This window comes from Phoca vitulina, unplaced genomic scaffold (genome assembly GCF_004348235.1).
Source record: "Phoca vitulina isolate PV1807 unplaced genomic scaffold, GSC_HSeal_1.0 scaffold18, whole genome shotgun sequence".
Taxonomy (NCBI): domain Eukaryota; kingdom Metazoa; phylum Chordata; class Mammalia; order Carnivora; family Phocidae; genus Phoca; species Phoca vitulina.
In genome coordinates, this window is record NW_022589721.1 from 19,606,734 (window position 1) to 19,622,104 (window position 15,371).

At 44.3% G+C, this 15,371-nt stretch overlaps 1 protein-coding gene across 6 annotated transcripts in view; it reads right to left on the reverse strand.

Moving 5' to 3' along the window:
- Positions 1–15,371, reverse strand: part of MTSS1 (MTSS I-BAR domain containing 1) — a 158,586-nt gene that overhangs the window by 118,611 nt on the left and 24,604 nt on the right. For all 6 annotated transcript variants that reach the window (XM_032415757.1, XM_032415753.1, XM_032415755.1 and 3 more), the window contains exon 3: positions 14,387–14,460. In XM_032415757.1, the coding sequence (XP_032271648.1) occupies positions 14,387–14,460 (74 nt within the window). The remainder of the gene's footprint in view (positions 1–14,386; positions 14,461–15,371) is intronic.

Genomic DNA, 15,371 nt, shown 5'->3' on the forward strand with positions numbered 1-15,371 from the left:
CATCATTTCATAATGTCTAAGTATATGAAATCATCATGATGTACACCTTAAAAAAAAATCACAACCTAAATATAGTTATTTGTCAATCATACTTCAATAAAGCTTGAAAAAATAAAACATTAAAAAAAATTCATTCAAGTTACCATTACAATACCCCAAATCTAATAGCAACATAATTACATGTAATATTTGTAATATGTAAATACTCATTTATAAACAAAAAAATAAACTGTATTAGTAATAAACAAAATAATAACAGAGCCCAGAGAATAAAGGGAACTTTTAAAATGTCAGAGGTCTTTCGGAGGAAAATCAGAGGCGTAAAGAGATCCAGAGCACAGGCAGAGGTTGGAGACAGAGAGGCAGGAGACAGGGCAAGCAACAGTGGAATCAGACAGGAGTGTTGGTGTCTAAGAAGAAGCCAAGCAGCCACCGGTCTGATGTGGGCAGGACCCCCAGAAATTAGGTGACACAGGAACACATGACCTTGTGTCATAGCTGCTGGGGGCTTTCAGAGCCACAGCGTCAAGCGAGCTCCACGATCACCCTGACAGGCAGGGATGGCCGAACCCACTGTCCTCCATAGACAACAAAGCTGAGGTGTGTCCGATCGGATTGATCCACCGAGGCCACCCAGCTGTGACCGGGCAGCACCAACCTCCTGCCCGCATCCTGACCCAGGCTCTGCCTCTGCCAAGCCACCTCTCTGAAGGAAGCCAGCCCAGCGGGAACGAAAACCCTCCGTTCGTCTCCACCACTGTTCTGATTCAACTTAATCTTTTAAAATACTATGCATATTTTCACACTGGGAAATGACCTTCTGTTGAAAAGGAGCAATCTTTTTTTGGTAAGATGTGGACCCTTCACAAAGTTTTATCCACGACTTAGCACAGTGGTCATTGCTCGGATGAAACAATTGCATGACCTGTCAAACTTCTAAAATCAAAACACGGTTATAAATAACTTAAAACCTAGCTTAAATGAACCAAGTTCTCTACAACCGCGTCAAGAAAAGGCACAGCCATGGTTCCGTCAAACTGCCATATGAAAATACCTGAAGGGTCTAGCTCAAAGGTTCTCATCAGGACCGTTTTAACCCCCAGAGGACACTGGGCAATGTTGAGAGACACTTTCAGTTTTCACAAGTGGGGGATGGACCGGGGATGCTGCCAAACATCCCACAATGCACAGTCCTAACAAACAATTATCCAGCCCAACATGTCAATAGTGCCACGATGAAGAAATGCTGGTCTCAATCCGAGATGGTTCTATATATACAACTGATCTCTCAGGTGGAAAGAATGTGGGACTGAGGGTCACGCAGAGCAGACACACACTCCAGGCTCTGCGGCTTCAAAGTTGTGTGACATTTTAACCAAGTCACTGCGAGTCACCAAGCTGGTTTCCCTTGTTTGCAAAATGGAGTTGCTACCACCTCAAGATAAAGCAACTGGAGGGCTAGCTGAATCCTCAAGGCCACGGCTGGACTGAGATCCCCACCACCTGTGACAGGCAAAGGCTCTGGTCCATCTCGCTGTTTCTGAAGATCATCCACTCCCAGCATTTGCTTTGCACAAACACATTTGGGAAAACAGATGTCAGAGCACTAGGCATCCATCTAAACAAGATTGGGGCCCATCTTACTCTCCCTCCATCTCATGGAGTCTGTTCATGGGCAGTGGGAACCTGGGGCTGGGTATCTGCCACCTCCCTGGAGGATGTGCTGTAGGCCCACCTGTGACCAGTGACCGATGGGCCACCAAACCACTGGGAAGTCAGGGGCTGTGTTCACATGGCTCATGAGACCTTCCGATTCTCATACAAGCAGCACATCTTGCACTTGGCTTTAAACCGTATTATCCCAATGAAGGATCGCTCTCATCATCAGCATCCGCCTTTCAACAAGCACAGATGGCAACCACGTGCTCAACTGGCAAATCCAGGGCTAAAATTCAGGCAAGCTCTCCAGGCTCTCTGATCCGGTTCTCTGGGCAGGTTCTGAGAGAGAGGGGTCAGGAAATGCAGGAAGGGGGGGAGGGGGCGGGGAACATGCAGAAAGCTGGTCTTTTGTCTGCTCTCAAGCCCTTCAGACAAATCAAATGGACTCAGCCAGAGTCAACAGGATAAAAGGCCATGTCAGCCCGCCCTGCCGTCATTCCCAAAGAGAAGCCTACAGATCCCCCCCGCTCAGGGCAAAGGTTCCACTTTCACCACCTCCCCCGAAATTCTTCTGTATTTTATCAGATACCTCTGGCCACCTCTGGGTGACACTCATGAAAAGGGTGCATATTAAGGTCTCTTTCTACCTTTGCAGAAATAGCATTTTTTTTTAATTTGTAATCACTCTGGGGCGCCTGGGTAGCTCAGTCGTTGGGCGTCTGCCTTCAGCTCAGGTCATGATCCCAGGGTCCTGGGATCGAGCCCCGCGTCGCGCTCCCTGCTCGGCGGGAAGCCTGCTTCTCCCTCTCCCACTCCCCCTGCTTGTGTTCCCTCGCTCACTGTCAAATAAATAAATAAAATCTTTAAAAAATAAAAAAATAAAAATAAATAAATTTGTAATCACTCAGATTTTCCCCCTCTCCTTATTTTAAAGGGAGAAGCAGCAGCATTGTATTGAACTGTGAAATGCGCTCAAATGCAGCTCTAAAGGAAAGTACCACCCAGCGGCTGGATGTTAGTTTCCATGGCAACCAGGGTCCCCGGGCCCTGGCACACACAGCAGGAAATGCTGCAGATTTCCACAGCAGTATCTTTTACTAGAAATAAGAGTCCCGTGGCAATTTTAAACGTTTGGGAATCAAAAAACATATCATGTGTGCGACTGTATGTGGGCGCATGTTTACGTGCACACACGCGTGGATGGAGGTAGATTTGCAATAAGACAACGCAGACGAAAGAAATCTCGTTATTCTTACAGATAAATATGCTTATGTCAAATATAACAATATATTTTTGCTCCAAATTTAAGCAAAACAGCCCCCCCTCGAACAGACACAGAGCTAAAAGAAAACAAAAGCATCTTCCATTAAAAAAACGAAGGACCAAAATAGAAGTGGAAAATGGCTTTCGAAAACCAGTTGACCAAGGGTCCTGCAGAAACAAATAAGCAAACAAAAATCCTTACAAATAATCGACTGAAAGCAGAGATTTTTTTTTTTCCACAGCTCATGTTATTTCCTACTTGAATATCCTTAGCATTAAACCAAGGGACAAAGTGAACAAGCCGTTTACCATGCGGCTTTCAGGGGAAACCAGGAGACAGAAGGCTCTGGGCTAGCAGGACAACCCCCCCCCAACCGTGAGCCCCTTCCAGCTGCGTGGCCTTGGGCAAGTGACTTTGCCCCCTAAAAATGAAAAGGTTGCACCAGACACTAGGTGGTCTATAAGAAAAACCCTGTACCATCTTAAAAATGAAAGACCACAGGGTTAGATTAAAAAAACAAAAAACAAAAAACAAAAAAACTCCAGATCATTCTCACCTTAAGCCACAGATAGGTTTCTAAAAGTAGTGCATAAAAATCAAATTTCTTTAAAATGTATCAGAAGGATTCACTGCCAGATTTTTGTGACAGAAGAATATCTTTTGAATAGTCTGTATTCTCAGAGCTATTTCTCAACACCCTACTTTTTTTCCCCCTCCAGGAGAGCACACGTGTACAGTTAAAGTGATAATGTCAGTTCAGAGGAGTTTTCATACCTTGTGCAAGTTTTAGGCTGGGGCTTTATCAGAGGGAGCAGAGAACAGGCAGCTTGCAATCAAGCAGAATAGGCTCATCGTAGAAAAATACTAGTTTTGACAACTTCAAGTGTCTTCAAGTTCACATTTACATTCCAAACGGTTATTTTTATCTGAGGTGGGCAGACCAGACCAAGTTCACAACTCTACGGCAAATGATCTTTCCCATGAAAATATTGTTTAAATTAAAAAAAAAAAAAACTTGCCTCATCTGTATGAACTAAAATAATTGCATCCTCCCGTGAATGCTAATCCATATTTTACTCAAGTAACAACCACATGGTTGTGTGCAACAGCAGGGTGGGGTGGAGTATTAGTTATTAAGCCAAAACAAAGAACAAAGGGAAAGAATGAGGATGGAGAGGAGAGAGGGAGAAGGGGGAGAGTCCTCAGGGCTTGTGTACAAAATGCAGACAGCCGGGCAAGCTGGAAGGATGGAACTGCTGAGCAAACCACTTCATTATGTAAACTGCCTAACGACACAAATAACGACGCTGCACAGATTGACCCAGTCACCCATAAAAACACACATCCTCTCCGTGCCTGGACCTTCCTCCCTGCCGCCGCCATCGCCTTCACCCCCGTGTCGAGTATTCGCCGGCATTTACTAAGGCTGCTGAGGTTAGACAGAAACCAGCACACATCACACTCAAGCATCGTCTGGGAAAATACACTGGGGCCAAACAGGGCGATGTCACTGAGCACGGACAGATGTTTCTCTTGGGTTAGTGGTGGGACAAGCCTTAGCAGGACACACGGGCTCCGGGGTGGAATTCGGACATCCCCAGCTCTCCCTGTTACGTACGGGATTTCAGGATTCTGGTGACATCCTGCTCCGGACACCCAGGTAGGCTTATGTTCAAGTGGGACTCATGTTCGTGCCTTTCAGGCCAAAGCACAATAACCGCCGTTGCAAGTGTCATTTCAGGAAAAGAGCGAAAAGTCAAACACGGCACAGGCGGGACACTGGCGAACCACAGTGAAGGTGGTTCGTCGCAGGCAACTGTTGCCACCCAACCAAACATCAGTAAGAAAAGGCCACCTGTAGAGCGGGGAACAGTACTGCTGGTCAAGCATCAGTTTTAACATTAAGAAAAGATCAATGGGATCAGAAAGGACGGATTTCATTCTATCACCAGTAATGCCCAGTTCAGAAGATCCCAATCTCCTGGAATATACAAATTTGCCCACCAAAATAATTGCATATGTTAACACCCACCTCTGAACTCCTACAACCAAAAAACAGAGGGGGAAAAGGGAAGATTTTTTAAAATTTATAAAATATATTTAATAAACATATGAATTCCTTTATTTCTTGTCCTTACCTACAGCATGATTTGTAAAAGAAAAAAGTTTAAAATACACATGCCTCCTTACTAGGCTAGACTCAACACCAAGTCTGAATTTCATATCAAGCGAACCAAAAAATAATCACGTTTAAAAAATGGAAAATGGAGGGCGCCTGGGTGGCTCAGTCGTTAAGCGTCTGCCTTTGGCTCAGGTCATGATCCCAGGGTCCTGGGATCAAGCCCCACATCTGGCTCCCTGCTCAGCGGGAAGCCTGCTTCTCCCTCTCCCACTCCCCCTGCTTGTGTTCCCTTTCTCACTGTGTCTCTGTCAAATAAATAAATAAAATCTTTAAAAAATTAAATTAAATTAAAAAATAAAAAATGGAAAATGGTAAGACAAACTTCACCTTCATAGGGCCACTTTCATTTTTTTAAAGATTTATTTATTTGAGAGAGAGAAAGAAAGATTGCAGGCATGTGAGCAGGGGGAGGGGCAGAAGGAGAGAGAGAATCCTCAAACTCCCCTCGGAGCGCAGAGCCCAAGTGGGGCTCAATCCCAGGACCCTGAGATCATGACCTGAGCCAAAATCAAGAGTCAGACGCTTAAATGACAGCGCCCCTGCCCCCTCACCATGGGGCCAATTTTTAAAAAGTTGTTTTATCCCAAGCAGAATGTGTAAGCTTAATTGTATTGTGGTAATGAGTTAAAATGACTCAAGGTCTATCAGAGTGGAAAAGCATCAAAACAGTGAAACCCACAAGCAGGTATGCATTTATGAACCCACTTAAAAAGGCATTATGTTTTTATGTCATCCCTTTGTAGGTCAAAGACAACTCCAAAATCTCTCTAGGAGATGGAGAATTTATATCCTGAAGCGGTTTACATAATAGGCACACTTTTTAGCTTAAATATTATTATAAAAAGCAACAACTTACAAATTTTTTATTTGTACTTCATGTAAGATTGAGACTATGACAGGTATTAAAATACAAAAATAGATGGATATGTACCCCTACACACGTACACATTTCAGCATGGAGTGGCTTGAGAAGCTGATGGAAGTTCCTGAAGCTACTATCCCAGATTGTGGTACAAACAGCCCTCAGCAAAGTTGTAAGTTACATATAATTAAAATTAATTAAAATGTAAAAAATTAGGAATTCAGTTCTTCAGTTACACTAGCCACATTTCAGGTGCTCCAAAAACCACCTGTGGCGAGTAACTACCATATTGGACAGTGAAAACGCAGAACATTTCCAGCATTTCACAGAACAGCCTGGCCCAGACTAAAAGCTCCACAGGGCCAGGACCCCACAGCATACACAGCTCCTGTCAAGTCCTGGCACTGGGCCTGCAATTAAAGGGAAAACAAAAAAAGAAATGGGAGAAAAAGGTGACTTTTTCTTTGCCCGGCCAATTTCCCACTTGAACCAAATACAAATGTTCTTATTCTTCATATCTCTGTTCTTACTCCCCACACCTGCCAACATCACACCAGTGAGACTTTTCAAAATCTAACTACCAGCAGGGCACAATGTGCCTAGGGGTTCCTCAGCATAATTCATGGGAATCAAAATCAAGAAGTCAAGTTCAAAACCCTGCAAATGAAAAGCAATGGAGAGTTTCTAGGTCATCTTCCATCCAGCATACCTAGACTCGTGTTTAAAAATATGAGAGAATACAGCTGCTGGTCCATCCACCCTGCAAGCTATGAAGTGTTTCACTTTAGAAAATTTTTTTTAATATCTCAGCAACTGTTTCCTGGGCACCTAAGATGTGCCAGGCTCCAGGAAATCAGAGCTAAGGTGCCCCTATTATGGCTATATACAGGCTCTAAGCAAAATTAACCCCTGCCAGGTTTCCATAAAACTCCCTCTCCAAGGCTCCAGAAGATGCTTTATGCTAGACTCCTTTCTCTCCTATTATCTGGTAAATCCTCAGAATAAGATCATCAGAAAAATTAATACACGACCCTTGAAGTTTTCAAAACAAACTAAGCTCTTAAAAAAAAAAACACACAACTGAGCTTGTTTCCCAAAGACTTTTAAGTTCTCTCTTTTCCTAAAGGCAAAAAAATCTCAAAGACAATAACCAAAAATAACCATTCATGATCTACCGTCATATCTAGAGATGAGCAGATTGCTGTTTTAGAACCTTTTATTTTGAATCAGTGAATGGATTTGTCGACATTCCTTTAACTAGAATATACAGTTCCAGGCCTGTGAGAAGGACCTTACTTATGATTTTTTTTAAATAACCCCCCCACCCCCCAGTTTGTGGCTGAGGAGCTTCCTAGGTAGAAATCATAAGGCTCTGATTACATGAAAGAGTCTGACCTGAACACCAAAGTCAAGCCAGAAGTTAAGGGCCAGTGAAATCTCAAACCACCTAGTTAAAATAAAACTCAGGGGCAAACAAAACCAGTCTGGCTGCCTCTCGGAACAGCTTCCCAGCACCTCCTCCCCCGAGAAGGGAAGATTCTCTCTCTTCCCTGGGCCCAGCCATTCACCCACCTGCCCCTTCCTGTGCCTGCATCATGAAATTACTCGGCCCTCTTCAGCTACAAGAAATAAGAAGTCACACATTCCACACCAGACTGGACCTCAGGGAGAGGGGTCACCACAATGTAAGTTCTGAACCCCCATATGGAATCCAACCAAGATCCCATCCCACCAGCTTTCTGCCCCCAGGGATGACAGCCTTCCTCACCCGGATCCACTGAGGACCACGCTAGTGTGCTCACTGCTGTGTACGCTCATTCATTCATTCATCAAACATTGTCTGCACTTTGCCAAATGCCAGAGAGCCACTGAGCATCTAGGTGCCCCGGCTCCTCAGAGAGGAGCTGGATGCAGGCCTGTCCTGGAGGGGCCTGCATCCTAGTACAGAGCCGGGGACGACACAGGGAGCCAGAAGCACGTGCCGCAGAGGCCCTGAGGCCCGAAGTCTCCCTCTACCTGGTGACCATCGGTATCATCAGTGACGCGACTGCTAACCTGGCTCTTGGAAAACAAGCAGCAAATCCTCGAGCATCTAAAGGGGGCGGACAGGGGGCGGAGGGAGAAGGACATTCCAGGTGTGGAATGCACACACATGCAAGCAGACAGGGTCAAAGGATTTAAGGGCTTCAGGGAGCCAGGAGCATTTCTCTATGGGTGCAAGTGCCAGCCACTGGCGGAGATGCCGCTGGACAGGTGGCTTAGGCAAGAGGCACAAACCTCGCCGGGGAGTAAAATCTCCCGAGGAACTTTAAAAAATCTGAGATTCCCAGGTCCTACCCACACCCATCTGATTCCACAGATACAAGGCAGGGCCCTGAAATCTGTATTTTTTTAAAAAAAAGGTTTTATTTATTTGAAAGAGAGCAGTGTGAGAGAGAGCAAGAGAGCGCAAGCGAGAGCGCGCAGGAGCAGGGGGGAGGGGCAGAGGGAGAAGCAGACACCCCCACTGAGCAGGGAGCCCCCCCACGTGGGACTCAATCCCAGGACCCTGGGATCCGCGACCTGAGCGGAAGGCAGACGCTTAACCGACTGAGCCACCCAGGCATCCCTGAAATCTGTATTTTAAAACCAACTTCCTGAGCGATTATGATCCACGCAGTCATATCTGGAGACCACAGCATTTAACAAAATGTATACTAAAAACGTGTAACATACACTAAAAACACATCACTATTTGCAAGAACCACTACTGGCCCAGACTAAAAGCTCCACATCACTATTTGCAAGAACCACTACTGCTTTATCCAACGTAAGCCCCGGAGACTTTCTTCACCAAAGCACAGAACCTCGGCAATCCAGGCTTGCTGAAGAAAGTGCACCTCTGGCCAACTGGGCCTCGCGGGCGGTCCTAAACGTTCCAGCTTCCACCTGCCCTCCTCAAACGCACGCGGCAGGTCTGAGGGGGGGCCTTGATTTTTCTCTTCTAACCCTCCCTCTCTCCATAATCCCATGCTTAACGTTGCTTCCGCTACTCCTTTGTCTCCAGGGCAAAAACTGGAAAGTCTAAAGATAACCTAGGGGAGAGAATTTGGACGTCCAACTTCATTCATATTTTATGGACTTAATAGGGCCAACGAGATTTTTCAAATCATAAAACATTAGAGCCGAGAAAGGTTCCTCATGATCATCTAGGACTCTGTGTCCTGGGAAAACCCCTTTGAGAGTTGGGGAAATTAAAGCCCTGAAAAGTGAAATATACAGCAGCCCCCTCCTTATCTGTGGTTTTGCTCTCTGTGGTGTCAGTTACCCACAGTCAACTGTGGTGTGGAAGCAGCTGACCCTCCTCCTGACAAATCGTCAGAAGGTCCAACAGGAGCCCAACGCTATGTCATGGTGTCTTCGTCATTCCCCTCACTTCACCTCATCACGTAGGCATTTTATCATCTCTCATCATCACAAGAAGATGTTTTGAGAAATAGAAAGACCACATTCACATAATTTTTATACCATATTGTTATGATTGGTCTATTTTATTATTACTTTTTGTTGTTAATCTCTTACTGAGCCTAATTTATAAATTAAACTTTATCATAGGTATATACATATAGGAAGAAACAGTATGTAAAGCGTTCGGGACAATCCCCAGTTTCAGGCATCCAGTGAGGGTCTTGGATAGTATCCCCCTTGGATAAGGGGCGGGGGATGGAGGGGCTGCCTAGTTGGCAAAACCAGAAGACAAACCCAGGCATCACAGTTCCCAATCTAGGTTACTCCAAGGTGCCACACAGATTCTTCTAATGCACTCAGGATCAAGTAACTTTAAAAGCAAATATAAGCTTATACTAAATCCAGGAGCTCCTTACATAAGGAATTGTAACTTAATGGTTAAAATCTAGGCTCTGGGCCAGACTCCTTTTACCACTTACTGGCCATGTAACCTTGGTTTAGGTTAAGTTCTCTTTATCCTGACTTCATCACCTAAAATGGAGATCACAAGCACCGTATCTCACGTTATGAGAACAGACTCAGCATATGTGATGCTCTTAGAACAGAGCCCGGCCCGCATTACTATTCAATAAAGGTTAGTTGTCATGATTTCCAACATCGAAACCATGCCCACTCTTTTAAAGTGATGTACAAAGGCTTCTGGACATTAAAGATGATCTAGTCGGCTGGGGATCCATTTCCTTTCTTCATAAAATCTTAAACTCCTCACTCTGGGTTTGGTGTATCATTATCTAAACAGCCCTGAGATGGTTTTTCAAAGCTATAAAGTAATTACATAGGCACACAGAGGCAGCCAGAAATGAAAGTCACACAGCATTATGCTCTTCAAAGGCCCTTGTGGACACAACCAAACAATGCGGTGGTGCAAAGGGCCAGTGCTGACTAAGGCAGAGGGTTTCATCAGCTCAGTACCCCTGCCTTCCAGTCAAACAGGAGGCAGGGCCCAGTGTGCAAGGACGTGCTCACAGGTGCAGGAATCCTATTCCCCAAGAGGTGCTTCTGCTGTCCAGAGCTAAGATGCCCTCCATCCCAACCCCCTTAGTTTTTTTTTCTTTTTCTTTTTTTTTTTTTTTTTTAAGTAACTCAGACAACTGCATACCAGTCAGTCCAACATTTCTCAACTCCAATGACAGGTCGTTTGCTGGTCCATCATGGACACGAAGAAGATGGGGACTCTGCTCCACAAAGTCTGGCATTCCATGCATAGCAAATGCCTAGACACTAACTCTTTGTGGTCAGTAATATGGGAAAAGGTATACTTTCATGCTAAATACAAACTGTATATTCATTCCAGAGTGCACAATCAACAAAATATGAAACTGTATTATGGATTATGGTGCTAATAAACTCTTAAATTCCATTATGGTTTAATTATTAATCTAAATACACACATTATAATAGCAACTTATACGCATTTGTATAATGAACAAAATAGAGTTCTAACATATTTCCACATCCTATTTAACAAGTTACGTAATGACTACATTAATTTTGCTCTTATAGTGAATAGCTTTAAAAGTTTTTCCTAAATAAATTGTGTTAATAGCTAGTGCAAAATATTAGCTAAGAAGGACAAAGGAATTTCAGAGCTTTGGGAAACAATATGGAATGCTAATATTTTGGAAACCAGAGACATGCTAACTTGAGATTCTGGATGCCTGCCCAAAAGAGATGCACTTAAATTCCCTTCTATCACATTGAGCAAGGACTCAAAAAATACATCCAAAAGCTCTAAGCAAAAACAAACAAACAAACAAAAAACACAAAAAACTGGACTTTTGCAGAGGGTAGATATCAAACTGCAAACCATATCGAGTCACAGCCTTTAATAAGCTTAAGTCCAAATATATTTGCTGCTGACCAAAACAGTTTGAAGCAATTTCTACAGACCGTTTCCGTGGAGATGCACACACTTTTAAAAAGAGATTACACACAGATCTCCCAAAGGATGTATATATGGGCATTAACTGCTGCATGGCTTGAAACAGCAAATAAATGAGAGATATCCTAAATTTCCATCAACAGCAGAATGCTGAAACCGTGCTGTATCCAGACAATGAAATTCTGTTTGGGCGCTAGAAAGAATGAGGCCGATCCACAGGTATGGACATGGAAAGGTAACTGTAACGTACCGTGTAGTAAAAGCACGGGAACGTGTTCCTTAGGGGCTACCTTTAGATCATCCAGAAGTACTTTACTCCACGTATCATTCTACACATCGTTCTGCAACTAGCTTTCTTCCTCCCAGACGTGTTTATACACGCAAAAAAAAAGTCTATAAATGACGCTCAACCCAATCCCTGCCAGGGGGCACTGGGAGGGTGGATTTTACTTTACAGACTTTGTTATATGAATTTTTTAAACAAAAGCGCATGGTCTAGGTTTTTCCATTTTTAAGTTAAAAATAACTTAATAAAAATCACTTCTGATGCTTGTTGACCATACGAGAAGTGCCTTCGTGTTTCTCTCTTATCACCTCTATGAAATATACCTTCTTTGTATCAACCATACCCTTTTTAGATCATGTGAGAGTTCTCACCCTCAAGAGAAAGTTCTTTCTCCCCCCAGTGCACAGGGATTTCTAGAGATCGCGAGATGTAAAGTTATTCTGGCATCGCTAAAAATGACCTGAAATCAAGTGGTTTAAAAATACATCAAAGCAGGGGTCTGTTCACTGTGACATTATTTGTCTTTTGTCAAGTTCTTCACCTCCAAGCTGCGACTCCACCTCCATCACCGCCACAGAGAGGCTATTCTGGTTTCTTTTCCCACAGACAGTTGCTCTGTTTGTCCTCCCTGAAGCCATGAGACTTGCAGGCCCTCTGCTTTCCCACCGAGAGCCACTCCAGGGAGCAGCCTCTGCAGAAACCCCAGTTCCTCCTGTCGGCAATTACGGGAACTTGAGGGATGCTGCTCTCCTCCATCCTTGAGGGTCCCATCAATAATTAAATATGAAAATATAAAAAACTTGGGGCGCCTGGGTGGCTCAGTCGTTAAGCGTCTGCCTTCGGCTCAGGTCATGATCTCAAGGTCCTGGGATCGAGCCCCGCATCGGGCTCCCTGCTCAGTGGGAAGCCTGCTTCTCCCTCTCCCACTCCCCGCTGCCTGTGTTCCCTCTCTCGCTGTGTCTCTGTCAAATAAATAAATAACATCTTAAAAAAAAAAAAAAAACTTAAAAAAAACAAAATATTAAAAAATTAAAAAAGAAAAGAGAAAATATAAAAAACTTATTAAGAATCACAGAGTCTCAAAAATGCAACGCCAGTGATCTCTGTCCTTTCAAATAGTAAAGCCATTCTTTTAAGGAAGACACGTTCTGATGGCCATTCTAGAAAGACATCAGTGTGACTGACAAGCCCAGTTCCCAAGACCACTGAAATAGACTATTTGAAAATAGACTCAAAAACACTAACAGTGGTGATGGTTGGCTTAAATGTTGCAGAATCTTTATAATATCCAAGTAAAAAGAGTACAATGGACACATGTCGACTATGTAAGAACTTTTTATGGGATTAAGATACGAATTAAGACCCCTATCAAGCTGACAAACCAGATCAAGTCCTTCCAACCACTGCTCTAGTACCTCCATCCCATTCTCCTAGGGAACCTTTCGAAACACCGTTGGCATCTTGGAAATAAGGGGAAATATTACCTCCCCTGGGAGAACCTCGACTCCCTGAGCTGAGCTAATTGCTCACTTTTCTGTATTCCCCCAGCACGCTTCTCTACTACTATTACTGTACTAAACATATTACTTCTACCGCTAAATTCTCTATTCACACATCTCCTCCCTACCCCCCACTCAATTGCAAACCCCTCCAGGACATGAAGAATAAATAATATATTGATTTTTGTGGTCCCATAATAGTACCTAAAATATTAGCAGTTCTCAAGTTTCTTGAATGAATGAGAAGTATCCTCACTGCAAATTCATTTGAATATTTAATTAGACACCGATGGTAAAGGGGTACCAACTGAAACCCACTGGAGGTATCCATCATGTGTTTCAGAGAAGCTAAACCCTCGTGGGACTGACAGCAACCCCCCAAAACTCACCCCCAATACCCATGTTTTCCAGTGTTACCATGACAATGAACAGACAGTATACAAGCAGACCCAGAAAAATAAGGCAAAAAAAAAAAAAAAGAGGCAGGAGAGCTTCCCTGCCTGGGAATGAAAAGGAAAGCACCCCCCTTTGAACAGGGGTCTCCATGTTCTGGGTGATGTTGTCTTTCTGACAATGGCGGTGGATAGGGGAGCTTCATTTTCTCTTTCTACCTCTCATGTTTTTATTCTAGTCACTGAAACTATTAAAAAGTTGCACAAGATTTCCCTTTGTTCATTGATTTAATAAACCTTTTAAACACCTGCTGTGTGCTAGGCACCATTTTGGGGGAGTTCCGACATGAATACGTCATAGTCTCAAGGGGTTTGCCATCCAGTGTGGGAGACACACAGATCCAACACAAGAGGACACGACTTACACAAGGGATCCTTGCAGAAAAATGCTCTATCCAATCATTCTCGCCGCTTCCCTCTCCACAAGGGAATAAGGAAAACCTTAGGACAGACAACCCGTGTGAGGAGGGAAGGACGGCAACCAAACACACGGTTCCAGGCTCGGCAACCAGCACGTCATTAAAAGTGACCCACACCACACACCAGGCCCCCTCCCACACAAACCGTGCCTCCTTTTCTCTACTTTTCACGCCCCCTCTCACATGCTTCGTTATCTGGAGGACTGTCTGCAACTTCCAATATGGGGAATCCCACAGAGTTTTCTAGGAAGTTAAAACCGTGAGTCAGCTAAGCTCTGATAACTTCAGCCGTAGCTCCCCGTGAAGCCACCCAAGGGTAAGAGCCCACATGCCGCATTCGGTTCGCGCTGGAAGCCGTCCCTCCATCTGCTTACCACGTGTGTTGGTCGCCATGTCAGCCACTTTCTGAAAGGCGTCCAAGAAGGCAGCCGCTGCTACTACTGTGGTCCTAAAATGCAAACAGAGAACAAAAGCATGAGGAATGTCTCATGCAAGTTCATTACAGCTAAAGGGTTAACACCTCTGCAGGGAACGGAATGCAACCTTCTGGGAGAAACGACTCAACTGGACGTGGACAGGCACGGGCTTGGCAGGCCCCCTTGTTTGCTCAGGAAGCATTTCTCCCCATATTAGCACTCTCTCCCGAAAATACCCAGTGCATTCGGGGCTGGTCAGTAATTGTGGGCAATTCCTCCCATCCTGTTCCACCTGATGACATAATTACTGGGCCAAATTTCACAAAGGAGGAAAGACAGGTGTTTCTAACCTAAAAGAAAAACATTAAAAACTAGAAATGGTACAGGTGAAATTCATTTTAGAATAGGCAAACAGCATCTCTATGTGGACTGGGAGATGGAATCTTGGAGAGAGAGCCTCTGCTTCAAATACTTCATATTAGAGTTGGGAAAATGGAGACAAGTTCAGAGTGACTTTCAAAAATCACCAGTTCATCTCAGAATTGGAATGGATGTAGCCTGGCAGGATGCACAGTCCCGTGCTCATCCGCTGCAGGACAAGATCCTAGCTGTGTGACTTTTCCCCCTAAATCCCACTTATAATGAAACAGACTATTTTTTCAACCTTAGAATGCTATCTCGACTGCATCTTCTGAATTCCTTGAGACTGAGGAGAAGTCACTACAGTCATCTGCTGTCCTAGAAATTATTTTGAGTTCTTCACATCCTCTTGAGAACTCTGTGGTCTACCGGTTCCTAGCACTGTGATCCCAAGATGTCATCCAGTGAAGTTAGATAAGCTCCGCTACCCACGAGGACCTGGGCCTACAACACACAAGCCAGCCCCAGGACTCGCACACATGGACTTCACAATCCAGCGTGGAGCCTGAAGTGCATTTCCAAG